The sequence below is a fragment of the Nipponia nippon genome, unplaced genomic scaffold, assembly GCF_047370975.1.
Source record: "Nipponia nippon isolate SJK-2023a ecotype South Korea unplaced genomic scaffold, ASM4737097v1 scaffold_5, whole genome shotgun sequence".
NCBI lineage: Eukaryota > Metazoa > Chordata > Aves > Pelecaniformes > Threskiornithidae > Nipponia > Nipponia nippon.
Genome location: NW_028262369.1, coordinates 94812125 through 94839339, shown reverse-complemented (window position 1 = coordinate 94839339; position 27215 = coordinate 94812125). Strand labels below are relative to the sequence as shown.

Genomic DNA, 27215 nt, shown 5'->3' with positions numbered 1-27215 from the left:
AGAACCCTCTAGGCTTGACATATTGTCATGACAATTATTCTCAAGACATTATATAGCAGTTGTATCTGTCAACCCATGCAGTATGGAATATTTTAACTGGCAGTCTTCCAAGAGTGAACATTAATCTTAGCATCTCTTCTTACAGTCCCTAATCAAGATATTCCAGGGGTGATTGCACTAACATTGTTTGAAGACTACATCTACTGGACAGACGGGAAAACCAAATCACTCAGCCGTGCCCACAAAACCTCGGGATCAGACAGACTATCACTGATTAACTCATGGCACACCATAACAGACATCCAGGTGTATCATTCTTACAGGCAGCCTGATGGTAATTTTTCTGTCTATGCTTTCTGTACAGCACATTGATGTGTTTCACTTAGTAGCCAGTTGCTGAGTTAATGGAAGCTCATTTATCTGCAGTGATTTATTTTTATTTCTGTTTTATTTCAAATTGTGGACGTTTTCAAACTAGCATTTTTAAACATAAATCTGTGATTAATGTTATAAGTATATCTGGTATTAAATAAATGTGATATATCTTGTTCGGTGGTGAGATAGCAATTTGGGTGCTTAAAAATTAACCGAGATACTCACTGGAAGTACAGAGCTGTTAAGTTGCATTACAGTCCAAGTTACCAGTTATCATGATGGGAACAGTGTGTTATGAAAACATTTAACCTTATTATTTGAAAAGTGAGAGAGTGTTAATAATACAGAAGAATAGTGTTACTTAGAAACTTGTTGGACTGAGGGAATGTCAGAGAATGTAGGCGTTACGATTGTGTTTGATCTCCCAATGTCCCTGTGTTTGAATTGTAACTGAATACAATTTGGCACTTGACCTAGATAAGCTAATTTTTTGTCTCATTATAAAAAAAAAAAAAACAAAAAACCTAGTGCTTTTTTCTTCCTCTCATTCTTTCAGTATTGAATCTACATCCATAGTAATAATTAAATTTTGCATACAACAGAGAATAGCTTAAAGGCAAAAGGAAAAGGTTGCCTCTTACGGGTTTTTGATTTGAGACGTCCCATTGTAAAAAGAGTATGTGTAATACATTTTTTTTCTTCCTCTATAAAGCAGATACCCTGAAGTATACTGAAATAATAGGCTCTGATATTCTTTTCCTATTCTGTCCACAGTGTCTAAACATCTGTGTACACTAAACAATGGTGGTTGCAGTCATTTATGCCTTCTAGCCCCTGACAAGATGTATACTTGTGCCTGTCCCACTAACTTTTACCTTGCTGCGGATAACAAGACATGCCTATCAAACTGCACTGCTAGTCAGGTAGGTGCATACGCATGGGGGAATGGGGAGCGGGGATTATGTTTTACTGTGTTTCCACCTGCTTTTAAATAATGCGTGCTGCTGCCCATGAAATGTGGAAGCATCAGTCAAAGGAGCTGAAGACTAGGTAACTCATGGGTGCATTTAAAGCATTTCATCTTCAAGGCTATTAGTTGAAAATAGACTTGCAAATGCCTTTTTTCCAGAGAATGCAGAACTTGTTCCCTTTCAAATGTGGATGTTTCTGCCAGTCACTGGAACAAATACAGCTACTAAACTCATAAAAAGTGCTTTGAAAAAACATTTGTATAAAATATGAAACATAAAAATACAAAATGTATATAACAATAACACAAAGTGTATATAACAATTATTTGGGAGTATTCATGCAAGAACAAACTGTACATTAATACAGGAAAACAAGCTCAGTCCACTTAGCTAGATAGGTAAACGATAGGGTTACATTAAAAACAATCCAGTAGTTGAAACGGAAATGATAGAATATGCAATTAATTAACAATTTCATCAATTAAAACATGGAATTCTTTATGGGAGGTAGATTCCCTAGTACTTGAAATAAATATTTGGTGATTTTTTTTTTTTCTTAAAATATAAGGTAGATTAAGTAGAACATACTGATTTCTTATAAGAGAACCACTTTGATAAAAGCCTTTGGACTGTTCTACCCTGACAATTAATTGCTTGACTGTAATAGTACAATATGGCCTTTAAAATCTACCTAGTAGTCCAGCTTTTCTAGTAGTCCACTTTTACTATACGTATGCTAATGACCTCTTACAACGTTCTACATCATGATGCATTTTGTCTGTACTCATTAAGGAAAGGGTTTTACTCTTAATTTTTAGGGAATGCTGGTCATCTTAATAAATGATGTACAATTTCATTCACGTAATGTTATTTAAGAAATCTTCCCACTGTCTTCCTCTGTTCCCTTAAGGTAGCGTTTGATGTGATTTTATTATGTTCATCATATCTTTTCTGTTTCAATTGTCTGCTTATTACTTCCCATTAAGTGATGAACAAAAAGTGTAAAACATTTGTAAAATGAGGAATTTCTTATGTCTTTTTTCCCCCCATATCTAGCTTCTCAAATTTGTTTGGTTAAAAAAAAAGCACTGTTTTTCTTTTTTCTTTTTTTAAATTTTCTTTAAATGGCACTGGAAGCTTATTCCACAGTGACTTTATATGCTAACAGTTGATTGAATGGCTCTTTTCCTTTCAAAATAATTCATTGGTAGTCTGAATTGAAGGATAGCATCACATTGTGGATCCTCCAGGAGCAATATTTTATCACTTGTGGATTCCATAGGAGGGAGAGCAGGGTTAACCAGAGGCGGCTGCTTTAGACAGACAGTTACGAGTTGACATGGGTTATTAGTAATTTTCTTCCAATTTTGAAATCTGTTTACTGTTTGATAATTCATCAATCTGATGGCATCAGATGCAGAGATCAGTGGCAAAAATGTACTTTGCTACGTAAGATTTTCAGATGATGCTGTAAAATTATATCTGTTCCTATGATGTAATCACTCTTGACAACACGCCCACTGTTAGCTGTTTCTGATGAAAAGGAGTTGGATGGCTGATACGCTGGTCTTGCACATCTGCAGACTTTCAGCTGTCTTTTGATGCCTAATCTGACATGAGAAATCATTTAGTACAAAACGCATCAAACTCTAGAACGCCAAAACTCAGGCCATTCCAGGCACATCCGTATGACTCAGACCCCTAATTTTGCAAAGTATCTGGCTCCCCAGTTTAGAAGGGAATGCAAGCATTTTCACACAGAGCATAACAGCATCTAAGAGTTAGTACCCATCTCCTGGAGTTAAATTCATAATGTCATTTTAACAGCCTGAAGTCTCTTGTGGTGAGCAAAGTGAGGCTGGCAACTTAAAACAATTAAGCAGCAGGAAAGCTACGCTAGCAAGTAGAAAATACTAAGAATGAGAATTGTCTGAGTTTCTGTTTGTCTCCTACGTTTGGAGGCCTTCTGCTGAGCTACTCTGAGATGCATACCTTTGTGGAACAGTTGAACAGTTTAGAATAGCTGCCTTTTAAACCCAACCTGTTATACAGCATGTCACTCAACATGGTACAACAGTGATGTAGCTCCAACTATAGGTCCTACTACATGAATGGCCACAAAACCCTAAATTTTCTTGGCCGAAAAGATAAAACTGAGCTAATGCACCAAATTTAATACACCTTTTAAATACAGCTTTATTGAATAATCAATGATTTTAAAAATGTGAAGAAATTAAAAAATTATGCCTAGTCACAGAAAATGTCATGTCTTGCACTTCTAAACCTGTTGGTTTCCTTCTTTTCTGTGTTCATACAGACACCAGGTAGGAAACACAACATTTCTTGAAAGTTGCTGATGATCTATCTGGATTTTTCTCCCTAGCATTAGCCACATAATGAACTCTGATTTTAGGTTTAGCCCTACAAAATTGCATCAAGTAATTTCTACTCTTTGTTTTGTTTGCATTCCTCGTTCAGTCAGAACAAAGGTACGGTGTTGCCTGAGCTCAGAGTAAAGGCACTGCCAAGACCTTATAAAGAATTATTTATTTTTTTTTTTGTACAAATATTTCATCCTTTTGAAAGGTTGGAAAGCCTAGCTTCTGGTTTTCTCATTTAATTCAAACAATATAAGCAATACTGCATACAGGTACAACACTGCACATTAAGGCCCTTTTCTGTAACTGGGTGTTTTGGTTTATCTGGAAAAATGATATTAAGTCTGCTTCAACAGCCTACAAAGACTGTTTAAGAGTTGAAGTGGTTGTTTTGAATAAGATCGTGAAGAATCAAATCACAGAATGCAGCAAAATGCAATGAGTGGTTTATATGAGGGGCACTATAAGTTAGTGTAACAATGTCATTGAAACTACAATGATTCATATCAGTGGAAGTCTCAGTGCAAAACATCTCCAAGAAAAGAATATTTAAAAAATAAGTCTTATAAAATTAACAGCCAGAGTTGATTAATGGAACAATGACTTAAGCAGTGAATCTAATTTTTCACAAACTGTACTATTTCTGTTTAAAAATAAATAAATATTCATATCAAAGCTTTTCTTCCTTCTTTCCTTCCTTTTACAGTTCCGTTGCAAAACTGACAAATGTATTCCGTTTTGGTGGAAATGTGACACTGTCGATGACTGTGGAGATGGCTCAGACGAGCCTGAGGAATGCCGTAAGTGCATTCTGAATTTGGAAGCCAGTTTTGTCAGTAGGGTCCAAATCAAATATAATGCTGTATAGATGTTAGGAAGAGGATTTTTTTGAATGCTTTTGTTTGCAAACTGTTTTCTTTTCCTTGGTGTCTGTCAAATTTACAAAGGGTGCAGGCTCTTGTTTGTCAGCCTGTAAAAGACTTTCATTAACTCATGTCTACTAAGGGTCTTTTAAGGTCTTTCAATCTAAGAATATGCTTTTCATGTTTTAAACCTTTACTTGATCCCACTTACGTTTTTGCTAAAGATTTTTATTTTAAAGCTGTGTTCTGAGGTTGCTGATTTTTATATATAAATACAAAATTCTGCCAGGCTTATTTGGTTTACTTTTGTATATAATAGAAATGTGGAATTCTAATCTCATTTGGTTATGTTTCATTGCAATTTTACAAGTTTAGCTACACATTATTATTTAGTGCAATTTTCTGAACAACAACAATGTTCTCCATGTGATTCCTACTAAGATTCTGTATATTTTTCACAATAAGTTTTATATAAATATTTTCATTTATAGTTTTATATAAATATTGTCAAAGGCAAGTTTTGGAGAGCTAAATGTCACCCCTCCAGTATGAAAAATTTTATGCGAAGAACATTTTTCATGCATCCTGTGTAACTTTGACACACTGGTGTGCAGATACAGCATATTTCTCGATAGACTCCCATAGTCCAAATAGTAAGTTACTGTAGAATTCCCCCATTGAATTGTAGACAACTGGAAGTCAATTATGATGATGTTTTCAGCATCCCAAAGGATGGTTGCTGTGAGGGTAGCTGACTGCAAGTTTACTTGTTAGAAAAGTACCTTTCTAGTGTACTGGATTCGTAAACAGTAATATCTGTTGATGATGCTATTTTTCAGTCCTAATCACTGACTACTTTAATACTATTATATTAATCTACATAAATCAAAAGATTCTTGCCTTCTTCCCTTAAGCTTACATACACAAAATGCCCTATTATGTATTCTATAATCTTCCAGTTAAGTAACAATTAATTTGAATTTTGTATTGAAAACTCTCACCCATATTTTTACAATTTTATAATTAGTTCTCTTTTTCTGCTGCAGAGGCCTTTGAGGCAAGCTTTAACATATGTAATCATTCTACATAAGATTACATTTTAAGCTACACTATGTTTATATAAAATATTACTGTAGAGGTGCATAATTTCTCATTCACTCAAATGGCAGTGGCTGTGAGAAGGAACAATGTTAGACCTTTCATGGGAAATAGAATTAGAGTGGGATAGTGAGTTTCTTAAATGCAGACTTGAACTCAAGTGTTTAGATCCTAAATTGCAAGTCTCAGTTGAGCTAATAGTAAGCATCAATCTGTAGAGGGTTGCACTTTGTATCATTAGTAAGGTATAACTATAGTTATGCAAATTTAAAATCTCAGACTTTGAAATTAATTTTTCAATAGTATGTGCACATTTTAGTTACTAATATATACTCAGATTGAGATTATATAGGCAAGCACAAAGGTTTATAAATTCTTTTGATTAGTCCATAGAGGAAGAGCAGCACTATTGATACTTTAACCATTCCTCTGATAGTATTCATAAGTAGTTATCTTTTTTCTCAGCTGAATTCAGATGTCAGCCAGGACGTTTTCAGTGCGGAACTGGACTTTGTGCCCTTCCAGCCTTTATCTGTGATGGAGAGAACGATTGTGGGGACAATTCTGATGAACTGAACTGTGGTGGGTGATTATATACACTGTAGACTTCAGAAACACGCTCAGCTGATTTAAATGCCATGCTTTAAATTCTGTCAAGAAACTATATTTTTATTTTTTTACTTTTTAATTTTTAAATATGTTAATCTTCAACTTTTAATCTTTTTAACTTGATATTTTTATTTTTTTAACTTACAGACACACACGTGTGTCTGTCAGGTCAGTTCAAGTGCACAAAGAATCAGAAGTGTATTCCAATAAATCTGAGATGCAATGGACAGGATGACTGTGGTGATGAAGAAGATGAAAGAGACTGTCGTAAGTTCTGTTTAGAGAATTTTGCTGTGACCACTGTAGCTGGTTTTAAACAAGGAGTTGAAGTTAAAAATATGTAAAACAGTGTAAATGTGCTCTCTGTAAAATAATTTGAGGAACAAGCAAAACAGTTAATTCATGCAGCTGATTGATGTACAATGCTTCATATACAAGAGAACAAACTAAAATGTCATTTATTAACTTTGTTTTTTAAAGTCATTGCAAAGAAAAGGGGTGTGTAAACAATTAATTTCAAGCATTTAATTGGGTTTCTGACTTAGGCTGAAACATCCGTTTTACTCTTAACCACCTCACAAATGGCTCATCTTCTTGAGGCTTTCATCTTCCATGCCTTGCAGCAATGCATTTCAATGGAAGAAGATATTTTTCTGTGTCTTTTATTGGAAAAGATGTAGATCCATAGCTCCTTCTACATCCTTTCTTTGATGGAGCTTTCTACCCTTTCTATTCCCTTTCCTCTGGGGACTTCTTCATTAATTTGCCTATGTAACTTGATTTCCATTTACTCAGCTTTTAATACATCTTACTTTTCATAAATTCATTTTCACTCCCTATTTCTTAGATATAAGTAGAGAAAATATTTTCAGATTTACAATGGAAATGTATTGAATGGCTTGTGTCTTTGATCATTTTGTAATTAAAATGATGGTGCTCTCCTGAAATACATCTCTGTCCTTCACTCAATTCATTATTCCGTTCTACTGCTGATCTAAAGTACTTATTCCTATTTTCTGAATTAGCTTTCTCAAGGTTTTCATATACTGCATTTCTGCAAAGAACACGGCCTTCTCCAAGGGAAAGGTTGCTAAGGATACAAAGGCTTTGTTGATGGTCATGTTTAATGGCCGTCTTCCAAACAGCTCAGCAGAACTGTTGCCTCTGACAAGAGAGTATTATATGTTGGTTTGCATGTTATGTTTCTTTAAAAACTGATTAAGTGGGGTCAGGTAAACTCCTGTGGAAGATAGGGGAGATGATTGCTTTTTTTGTTTGAAACAAGTGCACATGGCATACGGAAGGTTCCCAAAACCTTGAGGTGTAGCTGACAGAAATTAAATCAGATCAGCAGAGTCTGCAGCACAGCAGTGCTCAGGTACTGTGGCAGGGATAGGGTCAGGATCTGCGGTGATGGAGTTGAAAACTTCCTAGGGATTAGTGGGGATAGGGCAGTCTGCTGTGACATAAAGCAAGCTTTTGAATTGTCTGAAACTTAGCCATTAACTCACTTGCAAAGAAACAGTGGAGAGTGGGGGAGGTTAATTATATACATTTTTTTATTTCTGTTCTGTCTTACCTAGACTTTATTAGCTTCTCTCTTAAGAAAGTTAAGTGTGCTAGTTTATATTTTAATAAAACCTCACTTGTGGCTTCTGAAAACTTTTCAGTTGCCTTTGGGGAGATTACGAAAAGGGGGTTTTAAGTAGGTCTACCACAAAGTTCATATTGACTTGGGCTCCTGTCACAAGACAGATAACAGGTGAGATTGTCTATTTCATTCTGATTTCACTGGACTAGGATTCGTAAGAATCAGGCCCTTTTTTCAGCTCTACCACTGTTTCGTTTTATATATCAAATGACCTTGAAAAAGTCACATTTTGTACTTGAGGCTTTCCATATGTAAAACGGAGGTAATTATGTTAGTCTCCCTTGTAAAGCACTTTGAAATCCCCTGGTGAGGTGTCCTAGCTGAGAATCGGTATTATTTTTTGTAAGTGTAGTTAGCGGCATATCCAAGTCTAACGGCTTTTTAATTCCAGCACTGTAATTTTATGTATGGAAACATGACACTGAAAGAAATAATGCACCAACTTTTAACAAACCTAAAATTTTTCATCGTGCCAAACCCAAGAAACAAGAATGATAATATCGAGGAACAAATTACTTTTCAACAGGAATAGGAAAGTTTGTTAAAAACCTTATGGAGTTCCCTAAATAAAAGTGGGACAAACATTCATGTGGGAAAACATTATCAGAGAATAGATCACACTGGTTTCCACCTATGCTCAATTCCATTTAGAACAATTTGGAGGTTCTCGTACATATGATTATCTCTAAAGAAATCCTTATGCATCAGATCATAAGTAGCTTGCTCACAGTCCAGTCCAGATATAGGTCCTTTATTCATCTTGCCTCTATACTCTCAGTTATGAGTTTAATAAATAGTAAGACCTGGTATATATGCTTGTGAGGAAGCCAATCTAGAATCATGTGAGTACACTGAGGATCTCTTTTCTTGTCAAGTGGCTGTTCTAAAGTTAAAGCAGTTAAGCTTTAACTTAAAGCATCCTGAAAGAATAGGATGAAGGTTAGCCGCACCTTTACATCTTTATCTTGCTGTAGGATTCATTCAAAAAAATTGATAGTTTGAATTTTTTCATTCAAAAATCTGCTAAATTGATAAAAAGAAATAATTGTCAAACTTTTCTCACCATTTACCCATGCCTCTTTTAAAGAGAGCACAGAATTTCACCAAAATTGTACATAATTTTGGTTACCTTTCTAATTAAAGCATTGTGAGATGCTTTGGTCCTTCAAACTGACTTTCAGAATTGATAACTGGTGTTTTAGAAAGTTAGGAAAAAAAAAAAATCTGACTGCTTTTTACTAAAGTGGTTTGATTGTATCAATGTTAAGTCTATTTGTTGTTAAAAGAATATTACAATAGATACTTTGTTTATTCAATTTGTTTGACCTTACCATTATATATAAAATAATACATAAAAAGATGACAAAATTATAAACAATATAAACCTGAATGTTGTTTTGTTACAAATGTTACGTAAGTGATGCTAGAGAGCGCCAATTTCTGAATTTTGAATCCTTAAGTTTTTTTTCTTTAAAAGAAATGTTTTTAATATTAGCAGAAATTTCTAGTTTTAATTTGGAATCCTTTTATTTAAAGCTGAAAACAGCTGTTCTCCAGACCATTTCCAGTGTAAAACAACAAAACACTGCATTTCTAAACTGTGGGTATGTGATGAAGACCCAGATTGTGCTGATGGATCAGACGAAGCTAACTGTGGTGAGTATGCCAGTGGTTTTGAATATATTACTGTAGCTTGATGCTTTTGAAAGAAGTGGTAAAAGGAAATAATCCTCCCACTTACTATGTCCTCTTTCAATGTATGATAATACCTATCTGATATGATAGCTGTATCTGGCTCACACAGTTCTTGTTGAATGGCAATCTTTATATGAGTAGTCTATAAACTTCATATATACTACTACTTTATTGGCAGGAGCTGTAAATGAGTATCTCATTTGGAATATAGTGACATTCTTGATTTTTCTCACAGTATTATCCAGTTTCTGTCAATTTATTCTACACACTTTGTTGCTGCTGGAGTTCATAAATAGTGAAAAATGTAATAATTTGCAAATCGTGTTAGTTAAGACTGGCTGTGCAAAAGGGTCCAGAGCAGATTCCAACTTGACATGACCAACTTTTGCTTCTCTCTGTGAGCTCCAGGGAGTTATGTGCCCTAACACTCCACTCCACAAACTTTGCATCCCCATAGAACTTCTCTAAGAACCCTTGATAGTTATGAAACTTCTGTACTTAAATTTGATAGTTTGAGGAGGCAGATCCTCTACAGAGAAGATCAAGGATAGAATCACACCATTACCAAACCAAGTATTTCTGTCAGATTTTACACAATATCCAGAACCACAGTGTTTTACCCACCGAGGCAGATTTTTTTTAGAATGTAAGTACTAGCTTTGAATCTAAGAATTTCTTTCATTGCTTTTTTGAACATTAATTTTTGGATCACAAATATAACTCTACAGTTTTTAGCATGTTCCTCATTGACAGAACAGATGAATTGAATATATTTCTGCAGAAACAGTTAAAATTATTTTATTAAGACAATACTCAGAGAAAGTTGAAAATCTAAGCAGTTTTCACGTTGGTCTGTGCACAATACTTTATTGCATGTGCCTAGTATGCTCTTCATCATCACTTGGAAGAAAACAGGTCACACTCTATAGCAGTAGTAGTAGCTGTTCTTAGTCATTGTCTGTATTGTTGGGAAGTACTGAGTCAGCTCTTTTGTTGTAAATGAAAGAAAATAATAAATATAAATATTCCACCTGGGAAATGGATTACAGATAATCAGAGTCAGAATAAGTGGATCAGTATTGTTGGAAAATCACTGAACATGGATGTCAATGCAAGACGCACACTCACCAAGAGCAGAAAAATTTGTGGAAATTTCAAGACAGGTCTATAAAGGAAAAGATGGAAAAATGTTCTGAGATGGAAGAGAACAAGAAAAATAGTTGTACAGAACATTCAAAACTCTCACCATTATTCATCCACGCATCAATAAATGGTTTGATGAAACACATGAGTCTGGACAAGTTTGTGCTACCTCTGGGACAGCAGAGTAACAAAATTACAGGCTGTAATCAAGAACAAAGCACTGAGACAGCCAAATTTCTTTGAATATGTTTCAAAAAATTGACACAAGCACATATATGAGAAAGTTGAAGCTGGTGAATATGCCTAGGAAACTCTTCCTCAACACTGAAAATCCAAGACCATCATTTGAATTGTTAAGAAGGGGAAACTAATTAATCATATCAACTGGAGAGAAGTTACAGTCCAAGAAATCATTTGGCTTGAAGAAATAGTGAATGCAAAGGAGATGAACCTTTGCCATAGGGACTTTTTATATCTTCTGGGCTATTACAGAACTACCCCCGCACTGCTCACTTTCTGATCCACTTCATAGGTGCTTTCTCCTGCATTTTCCCCCATCACCTTGATCTCCAGCATGCTGTTTCTTTCCAATTTGGACAGCATTCCAAGCTTCCAAACCGTGGATTCACATTTTGAGTAACCCATGCAAGCCCAACTGCTATGGCACAAAAGGTCTTAAAATTAATCTAATAGTATCCTCAAAACACAAATTTGAAAAGCAAAGAGGAAAAACAAAAAAGGCAAAACTAACACTGAACAGGAAAAAGTGTATTTATAATAGGTACTTCACTATGATTCATCATTTTAGCCAATAGAAAGAATGATGTCCAAATTACTCAAACAATTAAATAGTATAGAGGTGCAATGCATGCAATCCCAAGTTAAATAGGTTTTTTCAGTCACAATATATACAACTGGTTATGCTGGTTCGTATCTAAGACTCATCTTGCCTTTTATTCTGTCTATGGCAGTGACTGAACGCTAGTATCTAGGGAAGAATATGCGAGCAAAGCAGGCCTGCAATGAAACTTCCCTGGGATACTCTTCCATCCTCTAACAATTTGAGAATCAGAAATATTGTGAGTCAAACATGTCTCTGTATGTAATAATCCTTGATGGATTTCAGTCTCTTTTAACTTTTGTAAAGTTTTCACAACATGCTGCAACAAGGAGTTCCACAGGTTAATTACATACCTCCCTGATAAAACACCTCCATTTCTATTTTAAATCTGCTAGCTGCATATAATGTTCTTAGTTTTTGTGTTGGAGAAAACAGAACTATTTATCCATATCCACAGTCTCTATGCCACACACAGTTATGTACACATAGAACAAGTAAGCCTTGACGAGAACAGAGTGGGTTTAATCACATTTTAAAGTTTTCTATAATTTTAGCATTTGAAATAGGTTTAAATGACCTTATTATAACAGTAGTTTTAACACAGTTTGGTCTTCTGTGTTGTTTTCTTTTTTTTAAATTTAAAGATGGTTTTTATAAACAAAATTTGATAGAATTAAATTCTAAAGCTGCACTCTGAGTATAATAAAGATCTGCATATGTTGATGCTAATACTAACTTGTCGTTTATAGTTAATTTCTAAAGTGCTTACAATACAAAACTTGTATAAAGGGTAATCTCTTTTTTGTTTAAGTGCTGCATACTCATATATTTTGTTTAGTCAACATCTGCTACTGTGTGTTACTGGAGATATTATATTGAGTAAATTTGTTAGTAGCCTGAATGCATTTAGTCTTCTGTGGTTACTTTCCGACTCAGACAATTGAAGTAGAATTAGGAAATGTATGTTTATTAATGAGTGTATAATGTTTTTCAAAGAACAGTGGGTAGAGTTAATTCATGCTTTCTGTCCAGGCAATTAAAAGAAGCCATTAGATTATGGTAATCCTTGCTCACAATTTTCAATACTTTACATCAAAAAAGGCCCTGTTTGAGTTAGAATCTGAAGAAAACTGTGTGCGGTCTTGGAAAGTGATTATAATCTGCTTTAAAGGTTATAGGCATTTCAGGTCTTTATTAGCATAATGTGTCAACGTGAGTATGACTGCTTTCTGCTTCCTCACTTTTTTTAATATTAGTTTTATTTTTAGCCTAAAGACTCAAAGTAGGGTTTTTTTCTGATGATGAATAATATGTTCTTTGAGACATTTGAAGGATGTGTTATATAAACATAAACTTCCTTCAACAAGCTTATAATTTCCTGTATCCAGCACCAGTGACAGCCTGCCAGGGTCTAGAACAGCTAGCGATCAAAAGTGTGTTTCTTTCCATTTTGGATTTTATCCCTCTCAGGCACACGCACACACACAAATGCACAAATGTGTACATATATGGAATTAAAATCCCCAAACGACAAGGTAGTGCAGTTAGTGACAAAATAGTGTTTTAATTCAGAAAGATTGATATTTGAATCAAAATGCTTTTAGGGTGCATATGTAATATTTTGGGGGTTGTTTTGTTTTATTTTCCATTTAAGCCTTCATCCTATTTTCTTCATGCTCATTTAGAATTATTTCCGAAATAAAATCCTAGTTTGGTATGCACAAAAGACGAACCCCAACCAACCAGCAGCTACCTCAGGCAGTCACACAAATTTCTGAGAAGGGGCCCTTGCCTGTTACAGCAGGTCAATGAATCTCTTAATAATAATTTGAAGAGAGAAATATGAAAAATTGATTTATTAGCACTTACTTCTTTGCCTTTGTACCATTCCTATCTGAACTTTCACATTTTAAGGTGGTCTCATTTTATGACGAATGGAAAGCAATTTAGTGTTGACAAAATGTGTGTGGGGCCATGTGTGCTTTTCAGGGTTCCACAATTCAGAAAAATAAGGTCTTGCACTGTTTCCTTTGAGTTGAGTAAATCGGTCTTTCTTGAAGATCAGGTATATGTTACACAGCTTTCTCAAATCTTCCTCTTTGTTATATCTTAGTTCTAGTATCCTAGTGTTTTCCTCAGCTCTCGTTAACATGAAGAAGGAAATACAAGACAAGCAAATCTGGTTTGTAAGACATTGTCAAGTGTAAGCTGCTACGAGAGATCAGTCAACCCAAAGGAAGAATAAAGCTTTCAGATTTGTGAAGAAGAGAGCACCTTACAAACATGCAAAATATTTTGTATAAAAAATAATTAAATATTCCTTTGTGTTTTGTAAAAAGAGAGTAAGAAGAGAAAGATTAATATTTAAGTGGTAATCATAAGGTTAGACTACACTCGGATAAATTAAAAAAAATCTAGCCTTTCTTCACAAGCGTAAAGACGCAATGCTAGAAAATGCATTTAGCATCCTTGAGAACTGGATAATTCTTTATGAAGAATAAGAAAAGATATATTGCACGTTCTCTTCATCCTGGCAGGAAGCTGAAATGAAGGGATGTCATCTCCAGCTTCTGTGTATTACTGACGAGGTCTTGGTATTTCTATTGAATGTGGAAGGATAAATAGAATATAATGTCATTAGTCTTTAGGACTCATTTTGTGGGCAGATATCTTAACGGGAGATAGTAGACTTTACTACAGAATCATAGAATCATTAAGGTTGGAAAAGACTCTTAAGATCACAGAGTCCAACCGTTAACCTAGCACTGCCAAGTCCACCACTAAACCATCTCCTCAAGCACCACATCTTTTAAATACCTCCAGGGATGGAGACTCAACCACTTCCCTGGGCAGCCTGTTCCAGTGCCTGACTACCCTTTCAGTGAAGAAGTTTTTCCTAATATCCAACCTAAACTTCCCCTGGTGCAGCTTGAGGCTGTTTGCTCTCATCCTATTGCTTCTTACTTGGAAGAAGAGACCGACCCCCACCTCACTACAACCTCCTTACAGGTAGTTGTAGAGAGCAATAAGGTCTCCCCTCAGCCTCCTCTTCTCCAAACTAAACAACTCCAGCTCCCTCAGCCGCTCCTTGTAAGACTTGTTCTCTAGACCCTTCACCAACTTCATTGCCCTTCTTTGGACATGCTCCAGCAGCTTGATGTCCTTCTTGTAGTGAGGGGCCCAAAACTGAACACAGGACTCGAGGTGCGGCCTCACCAGTGCCGCGTAGAGAGGGACGGTCACTTCTCCATTCCTGATACAAGCCAGGATGCCATTGGCCTTCTTGGCCACCTGAGCACACTGCTGGCTCATGTTCAGGCGGCTGTCAGCCAACACCCCCAGGTCCTTTTCTGCCAGGCAGCTCTCCAGCCACTCCTCCCCAAGCCTGTAGCATTGCACGGGGTTGTGACCCAAGTGCAGGACCCAGCACTGAGCCTTGTTGAACCTCAAACAGTTGGCCCCAGCCCAATGATCCAGCCTGTCCAGGTCCCTCTGCAGGGCCTTCCTACCCTCCAGCAGATCGACACTTCCACCCAACTTGGTGTCATCTGCAAACTTACTGAGGGTGCACTCGATCCCCTCATCCAGAACATCAATGAAGATGTTGAACAGGACCAGCCCCAACACTGAGCCCTGGGGAACACCACTCGTGACCGGCCGCCAACTGGATTTGACTCCATTCACCACCACTCTCTGGGCCCGGCCGTCCAGCCAGTTTTTAACCCAGCACAGAGTGCACTTATCCAAGCCGTGAGCAGCCAGCTTCTCCAGGAGAATGCTGTGGGAGACAGTGTCAAGGCCTTACTAAAGTCCAAGTAGACAGCATCCACAGCCTTCCCCTCATCCACTAAGCGGGTCCCCTTGTCATAGAAGGAGACCAGGTTAGTGAAGGAGGACCTCCCTTTCATAAACCCATGCTGGCAGAGCCCGATCCCCCGGTTTTCCCGCGCGTGCCGTGTGATGGCACTCAAGATGATCTGCTCCAAGACCTTGAAGTACTAGAAGTACTTTAATAAATATAGGATGGATTTCTGTTTCGAAGCTTCATCTTTTGTAAAGCTAAAGAAACAAGAGTGTCCTATTTTGGGGGGGGGGGGATGTTTTTATGTTTTGTCATGTTAAATATTTTTTAAGTGCTTGCCAATGCAGGTATTTGAAATGTCGTGATTGAAATGTCGTAGGCTGTCATCTTGAGAGATACCATAGGGAAAAGTATTTTGGGCGAAAACTACTTACAGTGACAATATTGGCAAAGAATAAGGAACAAATGCAAAAGGCAGTATTATAATTACGAAATTTTTGAGTGTACACAACTGAGCTGCAACAGCATTTACCTCCACCTTCTTGATATTCAAATGTTGTTTTGATTTATCACTCTAGTTCCAGAACCATACCTAAAACAAAGCACAAAAAGCAGCAGTATGGGCCTCGGCATCAAATCTAATACCTCTAATTTGTGGTTCTTCCCATTACACAGGCAGAGAAAGCAGGTTGATTTCAGCTAGTGTTTCAGTCCTCCTTCATTCTGTCAGTTATTAGAACTCATCGAGTTGTCGTGATAGCAGTATGAAGTCTGAATTGACATGCTATGAAATAGCCTAATGGAAATTTAAAAGATTTCTATTGAAATATCATCACAGTGACATGTAATTTTAAATATGTCATTGAGGCTTTTACAAAGCAAACTTTTTTTTTCAGAGAAAATGTCACTGATAACTTTTTAATTTACTTCATTTCATCTCAGTCCTTAGAATCTGAAAGAATTACTCAAGAAATAAAAAATATAAATAAAAGACAGAGGCAGCTCCTTCCTGCTGGAGGAGTTCAGGATGTTCATGCATCTGCAAGAGGCCTTGCCTACAGTGCTGCTCTGTAAACAGGAAAGCTCATTGAGGATTTACTGCATGAAGGAAATTAATCTCAGTTTAGCATTATATGCTTTACAATGTTTTACTTTATACAAGTAGACTTCCAATCCAAGACATCAGAAGGTGAAAATGTAAAAATGCAAAGTTTTCTGTCAAGTATGGTTAGTCTTAAATTATTGTATGAAAACATAACTTTTGAGAAATATGTATTTTGTACATTTTCAAATAAGTATCCTTGTGGTTTACTGTGACCTGATCTTTTGTAAAGCAATCTTACAGATAAATTCAAGGGAAAGTCAATGCAGGTTTTGAGGTTCAGTGCAATAATACCCTCTCTTCAAACTACTTTGTGATCACTTCTGAATTTCATGGTTTTTACTTTAAATGACAGTGGATAGAGTCCATATTTTAATTTTATCATCACATTTATAAGCATATCTCTTTTGGTATGAATGAATAAGTAGAATCTTAAAGAATGTGGTATGAGAAATAAATTATTTCTGAAAGTAACATTTCAAGTATTATGGTTGCTCCTTCTTAAATATGTCTAGCAATATTGTCAAGTCACTGTTTAGTCTTTCCCATTTTGTCTCTTTGTCTGCAATGATGTAAATCATACTTATCTTAATTACAGATAAAAAAACTTGTGGGCCTCATGAATTCCAGTGCAAAAACAACAACTGTATTCCAGATCATTGGAGATGTGACAGCCAAAATGATTGTGGTGATAATTCTGATGAAGAAAACTGTAGTAAGTAACTTTTACCTAAGTACATGTTATCAGGAGTGGAGTCAGTTTAGCAACATGTAAGAGGAAACTTTTCAATTTTGATAAACTGCATGTATAAGTTTTTATAAAACGCCATCAGATTTGTTGAAAATCACTTGACTAGAACTGAAAATGTCCCTTGCTGAAATTCTCCGATTTCATTCATTCTTATAAAGAGCTGTAATTCTGTATCAGCTATGCAAAAATGCCTGACCTATGGATTCTGAATAACCTGATGAATTCAAAATAAATATTACAGTTAGTTTTCCTTTGCCATTAAGTTACATATTGCATCTCATCTCTCTATATAAGAATCATTAAAAAAAGCTCAGTCATAAAGTGATAAACAGGTGTTAACAGTAAAACAGTTGATCAAACATTACCTGCCCATTACATTCATTATATTCCTGAGATGATTTGCCTTGTTTTGTAGCATGACAAGTCCATTTCTGTAATACCTAAACACAATAAGAAGTAGATGTTGTTATTCAAAGTAGCTCACTTAGCTCACTTAGCCTAGATTTCTCCTACCTATGAGGAACTTGAATGCCTCTGTAATACCACTGTCAGTGAGTTAATTTAGATCTGCTTCTTAGGAAGAAATGACAAATTCTTAATGGTTTTATCTCATAATCATTGTCTTTATAAAATATTTCAAGAGGGGAATTCCACAAATTTTTCTGAAGTGCCTTCTCTTCTGTTGACAATTTCTGTTCTTTTTTTCTTTTGTATTTAGAAATCTAAGAAATTAATACCTTGTGTAGATAATCTTGAATTCATATTCCTGATTGTATAACATTAATGTATATTTAGTATCTTCAAGGTAATAGCCTAGAAAGCTTAATAAATTAGGCATTCTAATGCTGAGTACGTGCTGTCTGCCCCTTCTCCAATTCGAGATACGGTATCCCTAGGTACAGGATGTCTGAAGACTAGTTCATTCTACTTGAAAGGTTAAAGTGAATTTTTCTGCTTCTTAATTTCTGTCTACATTTGAAAATATTGTGTTACTGCAAGCAATAGTGTGCTGTAGTTTTCATATGCAAGTGTTTCATCTAAAGGGGAAAATGTCATGTGGCTCAGTACTCACACAGAACCACCTATTGTATACCCCGGGGCGGGGCGGGGGGGTTGACACACAAAAGCTTTCTTAACTTTGTGGGAAATTTTACTTAGGAATTGATTATTAGTGCCAGTAGGATTTTTCCATTTTCATTTATATTATAAATACCAAAAAATTATTTTATGTTCTTTTATTCTCATGTAAAAATCAAATAAAGAGACATAGTTTTGCTGTAGCAGTGTTAATCTACATGACCAGATAATCTTCTGAAAATTTGAAAATTTAAAGAAGCCCAACTTCCACAAAACATTATTGCTGTTTGGAAAATAAGCGTCAAGCATCTTATTTACAATTTGCCATGTGTGAAGTGGGATTTATTTATCACCCAGTATTAATAATTTTCTTCCTTAAAGTTTAGATTATCATAGTACAAAGTGATTAAAAAAAAAGTTCAAATAATGAGGAAGCAATTGTCTATCTGTTTTGGTTTTTATTATTTTTTTTTAAATATTTATTAAGTTTGCCATCTTTGCGTTCACATCAATAATTAAGTTATGTATTCAGTTCTTGGCTGTTCTCTAGACTTGCAGATAAAGAAATCCGTAGTTAATCGTAATGGATGGAATTAGTGAGTTGGGAGTACCCAGGCAGAGCCGGTGCATCCAAGTAAAGGGCAGAGTAGTGAACTGTAGTTTCTGTTAGCTTTTTTTTGTTTATCTTTTGCTTGTCAAATGCATACTTCACTTCTAACTGTTGAATCCCATATTCTGCTGTTTAAATTAAATACAGTAGGCTGACACAGGTGTAAAATTCAAAATCTTAGAAGCATTGGGAAAATACATAATACTGTTCAGCTGTTTGAAATAGATGTATAAAATTCTTTATAGGCTGTCAAGCCACTTATAGAATACAGTGTAATGAAACAAATATATACAAAATTAGAACTTCAAAAGCATTTGACAAAATGTATTACATTGCACATTACGATAAGTTGTTCATAGCATACATGAATATACAAAGGGCTTGTCAGGCAACTATATGAGAAAATGAGTTGTTTCTCAAGAATGCAGCACAAATTCATTGAATTATAGAAATCCAGCTCATGTATTTACATTTCTCTGTATAGTTTCTTTGCATGCACACACAGTTGTCAGAAGTGAAACAGAATGCATGTTAAAAAATATTACATATGGATGTGAAAAATTATTAGTGGTATAATGCAAATAGTTGTGCCCATTATGAGTTTGTTCTTTAACTGCATTTGTCTTACAGTCTGTTGTTCTTTAACTATATTTGGACCCTCCCAAATAAGTAAGAGTTATTAGGAAGGTTATAGGTCCCTACTGAGTTAGCACTAAGCAAAGTAGAATGTATTTTTAACTCTTGTGAGTTAATATCTTTTTGGAGGGGGAATTTGCTTTCAGAGTTTATTTTGATGTTCAAAAACAAATTAGAGCAAAAATAGTATTTTCTCTTTCATGGAACTTCAGAAAAGGAAAATTCCATAGTAATGACTATCTTATTCCTGCTGAAAAGAAGGCACCAGTAATGTTTTATTGAATGTAATTAAAGAAAATATACTGTAAACATTGAAGCAAAGCCAACTTAATACTGCTGTAGAAAGACATGAATTCAATCAGTGTAAAACTATTACTGTTGCTAGAGAGTCTTCTCAATGCTGTTTTGTTGCTCCTACATGTTGTCAAGAAAACAAATTAGTTAATTTTGTCCTGGGATAAGTTTGTATCCCAACTGCAGTGAGAACTAGCAATTATTTAATGTTTAAGTGAAAACAGTTTAAACCAGCGTATTGAAAGACACTAAACTGGAATATCTCATAATGTTATTTTGAGTAAATTTTGAGTGGCCAGTGCTGTAAATTTAGTCTTTACATTGCTTAAGGCTCAGCCGACTTGGTGCAAGTCAGACAATGGCTTGTGTCAGTTTCCTAAAAGCAGCTAGGTGCCAGTGCTAGCCCAAGGCAAGCATGCTACTTTAGTGTGATAAAATGATGTGTACAAAAGGTTTCTTTTTTTATGTACATCTACCGGTTTTATACCTAGATTAACGAAGAATAAATGTCGTCTTTGTTTTGGTGAAATACAAGTAATGTAATTGAAAATACATAAGTAAAGAAAATCTGCCACATTAAATATATGAAAAAAACCCCACCTATGACCACTTCAATTATCCTGTGTTTACAGGCATGCATTCTGCAGGATGGTCCATGTTATTGTTTTTAGCAGTATTGTAATGGTGAATTATAAGGAAAGGTGTTTTTGTTTTTTCCTCCTCTTCCATTTTATCATGTGTACTGTTTTTGGCTGGGATAGATTTAATTTTCTTCATAGTAGCTCCTATGGTGCTGTATTTTGGATTTGTGACCAAAACGGTGTTGGTGACACACTGATGTGTTAGTTGTTGCTGAGCAGTGCTTGCACAGCATCAAGGCCTTTCTTGCCTCTCATCCCACCCACCAGCGAGGAGGCTGGTGGTGCACAAGAAGTTGGGAGGGGACACAGCTGGGACAGCTGACCCTGACTGGCCAAAGGCTATTCCGTACCGTATGGCATCATGCTCAGCAATAAAAAGCTGGGGAAAAGGAGGAGGAAGGGAGGATGTTCAGAGTTGCGGTATTTCTTTTCCCAAGACAATTACACGTGATGGAGCCCTGCTTTCCTGCAAGCAGCTAAACACCATCCTGCTGATGGGAAGTAGTGAATGAATTATTATTTTGCTTCGCTTGTGCATGCAGCTTTTGCTTTACCTATTAAACTGTCTTTATCTCAACCCACAAGTTTTTGAACTTTCACCCTTCTGAGTGGCTGTGTGTGGCTTAGCTGCCCTCGAGGGTTAACTCACTACATCATGGTAACGGTGTTTCACTGATGTTATGTGGATGCATCATACTGGATACTCCGGCTTGGCATATTGAAAGGTTTCAACTCCAACACAACCGTCTAGTAGTAGTAGATCTTATGAATGCTCATTCATCACAAGAAAGTGTGGCCTAAGTATGTCCCCTAATTCCTCTATATCTTTGTGATCTACTGCCTAATGCCCAGATGAATCAAGAGGTCAATATACACTTCTAACTCATTTTGGTTGAGGTGCTCCTATCCCATGTTTGTGTTGCTGTTACTTCTTTTTCTCCATACAAGCTCCACTTTTCCTATTATACAAATTAGTTTCTCTAAAAGTTTGCTTTGTAACAGCTGTTACAGGACATAGAATTCTCACAAGGAGCAAACATATTTATCCTGTACAAATACAGGTAAAAAGTACACCGTAAGTTTGAACTTCATATCCTATTTTATGAAAAAATGCAGGGTTTTTTTTTTCCTCTCAGACTTGTATATAAGTACATCAGTCCCCCAAAAAATCCTTTCAATTCATGACTTAGTGCAATATCTATGCCTATTAAATGCAAAATTGAACCCCAAATATGAAATAATTTTAAATGTTTCTCATGAGATCCTTTTCTTGCTGTCGTTTAAGTTGATGACAAATGTCTGTTGGCTCTACGGATTATTTTCAGACTTTAAAATGTGAAAGAATTAGATCATCTTATGTGCCGTGTTTCAAATGAAAGTCTTTTAATAATTCAAAAATGCTTTTCTTGGGAAGGAGTTTCAGTGTTTTTATAAAGCAGAAACTGAAAGGTGCTGTCCATCATTGGTTATAGAGAAGCCTATTAATAATTATTCCTTTCACTAACAGTCTGAGCACTGATGGGAAAGTACTCTTCTGTGCTCATATGTAAATCACAGAGAAGTATTCCAGCAGCAGGAGAAATATTTCTTGCAAACAGAGAATTGAGAAGTTAGCTCATTGTGTACATTTTTCCAGAACCAAATCTCTGTTTATAAATAATTCATTAGCAGTATAGAAAATGTATTTGCTTATATTTTGCAAATCAATATAGAAACATGATGAATGTTTATTTACATATGAATTACTTTTCCACAAATTCTTTCCTTTACATAATTTATCGTATTGTGAACTTCCTCTTCCTGGCCTGTTGACAACAAAAAGAATCAAATGTCAGTGATTTGCTAATGTTTATAGAATTAGCTTTTGCTTTGAAAAAAGTTCAAAGTAGTATGTGTATAATCTAAGAATCCAGATAAATGCTAACCTTTGATTTGCTTAAATATAACACTGCTGGAGAACTGATGCAATTGCTGTAGATTTGCTTTTATTATGACTTTTCTACAACTCCAAAATGAAAAGTTGTGCCTACCTGAAAAATGAAATTTCTCTTAAAAACTTTCAAACAGGGTCATTTTGACTTTTTTTATGAAGAGAGAAGAAAAAGAAAAAGTAGCTGAAAGGTTCATTAAAACTATTCCTTTCTGGAAACAGTTTTTGATTTTTTATAAATCCGGAAAAAAAACTAAGTTCAGCTTTATCTTAGATCTGTGCAACTCATGTCTAGTATATTCTCATGCTGGTATTTACCAAATTCTTCTCAATTGGAAGCCTCTAATTTTGTGTTTGCTTTCCTCGTTTTTCAAAAGCCTTTGTGCTTCCACCTTCCATAACTAGCTAAAGGACCCTTTAGCATTATCCGGTCCATTACTGTCCATTGCTACTGTCTGCTCTCAGTCTCTCCTCTTTCTTTTTACCCTTCCTGCATTGATTTAGTCGCTGTCATTTACCATGTGCCTGAACTCTTTTCCCATCTCTCTGTTGAAAAGGTCTTACTAATTAATCCGTATTGATTTTACATTATTTACATAATGCAATGTTTACTGTGATGGGAATAATCCCGCAAATAATCCTTGTTTGTTTTTTCAGTCCCGCTTTCCCAAAGCTCTCTGACTGGCAAAGTCTAAATTGCATGTAGAGACTTGCTTAAATTCTCCTCAATCCCCACGACTTCTCTACCCTTATTTAATCTAATGGTCCAAAGTCCAGACATTAACTTAATTTTTTCCAATCTGTTTTGTAATGGTCCTCATTTTCAGGTGGAAAGCACACAGTATTCTGCTGGGGGAATCTTCCACGCTGGTCCCCTTGCCAGTCTTTCTGTGGCAGCAGTAGCGAAAATGCAGAGCTGTGCAGACAGTGAAGCAAATAGTCTGAAACAGCCAATCTCACCTTCTCAGGATTACTCCATCACTCCCTGCAGCCTGCTTCTCCCGTTAGCTTTGCCTGTTCCTTGAATTAATTTTGTGTCTACTCTTCCCCTTTATTGTGTCACCTTTTATAATGACTTCAGACTTCCCTGTGTTTTGTTTCTTCCCAGGGAGTAGAACAACGTACCCATTTATCACAAAATATCCCACTTACCTTCTGACCTTTACTGTCTCCTATCCATCTGTAAGCTCCTTAGATTTTTTTTTATCTCACATCTCCCTTCTCTCTCCCTAAAATTACTTGAAAATTCCATCCTTATCCTTACCTTTTTTTTTTTCCTTTTCTGCGTTTTCTAACAAATTGACAGAAGTGGTTTTTTTATGAAAGTATACTGTCCATTGACTTTTGCAACTCACTGTATTCTCCTTCTGTTAAATATCTCTAACAATTTTGTCAGTATTTAAGTCAGTGGATTATTGTCATGCTTCTTCCCATACTTAATTTCTGGAAAATGGATTTTACTTGAAACTCCAAACCTTACCTCTTGGGCATTCCATTTACCATCTCATACTGTTCCCCTGAGTGCTTAGCACAGGGGAAGCTGACTCTTGACACATACCCATATGTTAAAAGGTATGTGATAAAGGGTATGCTATTGCGTGTGGGAAAGTCAAAGATCTGGTTAGTTCTAATTACATGCGATATTAACAGGTGCAAAATGGATTTCTAGTCTGTAGCACATATCTCAGAAAACCTGTAATAACATACGTGCATTGAAATAAATAATTATATAGTCAGCATCACATAATTTTTCAAAGAAATTTGATAGAACTGAAATGAAAGTATTTTCATTACTATCTTACTATATGTAAATGAAATTGAGTTACAAAATGTTATGAAACAAAACCCTACAGAAAAAACATCCTTATAGCTTGCAAGTTAGTGGTTTTGACTTTGTTGTAGTCATTCATTGGTTGATTGACGGGGTTTAGGTATAAAAAATTGTATGGAAATGCTAATAAACCTAGGGTTGTTACTTTTCTTTATTCAGAGCCTCAAACGTGCACTTTGAAAGACTTTCTTTGTGCAAACGGAGACTGTGTTTCAGCAAGATTCTGGTGTGATGGAGACTATGACTGTGCAGATGGCTCGGATGAGGTAGGCTTCTTCCAGGAAAAATGTTTCTTTAGAAAATGAGTAGTTTTATATTGTTGGAGAATGGATTCCCACATATGAATATTTTAAAAAGCAGCAGTGGGAATTCTACACATGAATCCATATATGCAAATGTCTTTACTAAATTAAAACTAAACCTATTGAAATAGTTATCCTAAAAAGAGAACATGCAAACAAAACCAAGTCATGTTTAACAATGGTCTACATCTTTCTGTCCCAGCAATGATCTGGACCTCTTCCCATCCTGGAAATGTTTTGTGTCCTGGTTGGGGAACCGCTCTTTCTACAAACAGAAGTGGTTTGGTTTGGTTTGGTTTGGTTTGGTTTGGTTTGGTTTGGTTTGGTTTAGTTTGTGAGGGTTTTTTTTGAGAAAACACCATGTAGACTGTTCCTTGTGTAGCAGAAACTCACAGGATATTTGCTTTGCTGTTTTTCTGTTCTTTCCTGTCCCGGTTGTCTTTTCTCCTTTCCTGCCAGTGCTGGACCTCAGGTGCTTTCCACCTACTTAGATGGTGCAAGCCACCTTTCATGAATCATATCTACAAATATATTTTATTTCACAAGGCATTACTGTATTTCTTAGTGTGGAGGAGTACAGGCTGTAACTTCTCTGATCAGCTGTATATTTACCAATGTTTATATTAAACTCTTGATCTCATATATATGTTGTTTTTATTGTACCAGAGGTATTGTGAAACAGGCTGTTCAAGAGATCAGTTCCAGTGTTCCAATGGTCAGTGCATATCAGCAAAATGGAAATGTGATGGTCACGAAGACTGCAAACTTGGGGATGACGAGAAAAATTGTGAACCAGGTACTGTTTTAAGTAATGCTGAGAAATAAAATGAAGAAAGGAATAAATCAGAATGACAAGAAGATAAATCAACAAATCAAGATTCCTTGTACACTAGAAGTAGAGAGGAGTGCAAAGAAATCTGAAATACTTTATCTTTTGAATGTGTATCATTGTCCTACTCATGTTTTGAAAATGCCACTTATGTACAGCTATGAAATATGAAGCTTGTTGGGGGGAATGGTATTTAATTTAATTATATTGAAATATAATTTGACAATGTATACTCAGCTTATAAAATTCTTCTCTGAAAAGAGCAGTAATTCTTGGCATGTTACTAAAGTGTCTCTGGGGATTTTTTGCTTTGTGGTGTTCATTCCGTTTTACCAGTCCTTATGCAAAGGTTTTCTCTAGCAATTTATTGGTTTTGTTGTTACTATTTTATTTCCTTATTACTGTCTTGGAAAATGCAGTAGTTTATTTTTGCAGGAATTGTCCTAAATTTTTTGTAAGCTTCATCTAGATAGGTGCAACTGGTAGAAGCCTATGACAAAACTCCCCTGATTTATGATGTGACAAAAATATCCACGTGTATTTTAAATAAAACTGATTAATACGTATTTATTTTAATTGTAATAATGTATACTTTCTAAAACCATAGTTTCTAATAAATTAAGCTTATTTAATTATAAACACTTACATAACTTTAGCTAAACCCTAAGCCCATTTTAAAGAATGCAATTTTATTAATATGCTTGTTCAATGAATATGTGTATGTGTGTAGCAACCATTGTTACCAAGCACAAGGAAAACACAAAAAGAAATTTTTCAGTGAGTGATAAAACACAAACATCCATTCACTATGATCACATGTTTTCACTTAGGATGCAACAATTGCATATTGTCAAATATTTCATTGCAGTTTATGAACATTTGGAAAAGCTCTGGTCAGCTACAAATACATGTTTGTTCACTATGTTAACCAGATGAAAACATTAAATTATAAAGCAACTTATTTATTAATTCTCTTTTTCTTAATGCTAAAATATGTGTTTGTAACCAGCATCTCCAACCTGCTCCCCAAGTGAGTACGTGTGTGCCAGTGGAGGCTGTATATCGGCATCTTTGAAATGCAATGGAGAGTATGACTGTGCTGATGGATCTGATGAGGTAGCTGACAAATTTCTGTTGATTTTTTTTTTTTCCTGCCATCTGACATGAAATTTGCTAACAGTTTTAGAACTGAAAATAATTAAAAGATGAAATGGGGTATTTCTGCATACACTGAAAACTGTCAGATAACTTAGCCCCATGATTTTTGTTCCTTGGCAGTTACATTGCGTTATGTTTGTTTGCTCTGTGGCCACCTTTTGGAGTAGACAAATTTGTTTCCCCTAAGTCAAAACCTGAGCGTGGTTCTGGAGTTTTCTTCAGGAATTGTTCCGTACTGGCAGTGTAGACAAGTTTGTGTCACGTTTGGCTCCCTCTGTCCTCTAGATTAATCTAATACAATCCTGGCAGGCACCGCAGCCGCCGTGGGCCTTCGTGCTGTGCTCTTCCTACGTGTTGCACTGCTGGTAGCTTTTTAAAATATGTTCACCTTCGTGAACAACTTCAGGAAAAAAGACCAAAAATAATTGTTACTTCTCAGAGCCATAAAGGTACCAGTTAGAGCCTGAAGGATGCCTGAGCCAAATGCTACACGCTGCAGGTGAAGACAATCCACTCTGGAGGTTTCTAGTCCTGATCAATGTGGATATGAGCCAGTTTGTGCTAACTGGCCTCATGTCCAGGGTTGGTTCTCTTAGGGCAGTTGACTTCAGAAATGTGAATGTACCCG

General features: G+C 35.8%; 1 protein-coding gene across 1 annotated transcript in view; it reads left to right on the top strand.

Annotated features, from left to right (window-relative positions):
* Positions 1 to 27215, top strand: part of LRP1B (LDL receptor related protein 1B) — a 756289-nt gene that overhangs the window by 660312 nt on the left and 68762 nt on the right. The window contains exons 61-70 of the mRNA XM_087732714.1: positions 146 to 334; positions 1150 to 1298; positions 4431 to 4524; positions 6151 to 6267; positions 6442 to 6561; positions 9482 to 9601; positions 17127 to 17243; positions 24458 to 24564; positions 25267 to 25396; positions 26439 to 26545. Of these exons, the coding sequence (XP_087588840.1) occupies positions 146 to 334; positions 1150 to 1298; positions 4431 to 4524; positions 6151 to 6267; positions 6442 to 6561; positions 9482 to 9601; positions 17127 to 17243; positions 24458 to 24564; positions 25267 to 25396; positions 26439 to 26545 (1250 nt within the window). The remainder of the gene's footprint in view (positions 1 to 145; positions 335 to 1149; positions 1299 to 4430; positions 4525 to 6150; positions 6268 to 6441; positions 6562 to 9481; positions 9602 to 17126; positions 17244 to 24457; positions 24565 to 25266; positions 25397 to 26438; positions 26546 to 27215) is intronic.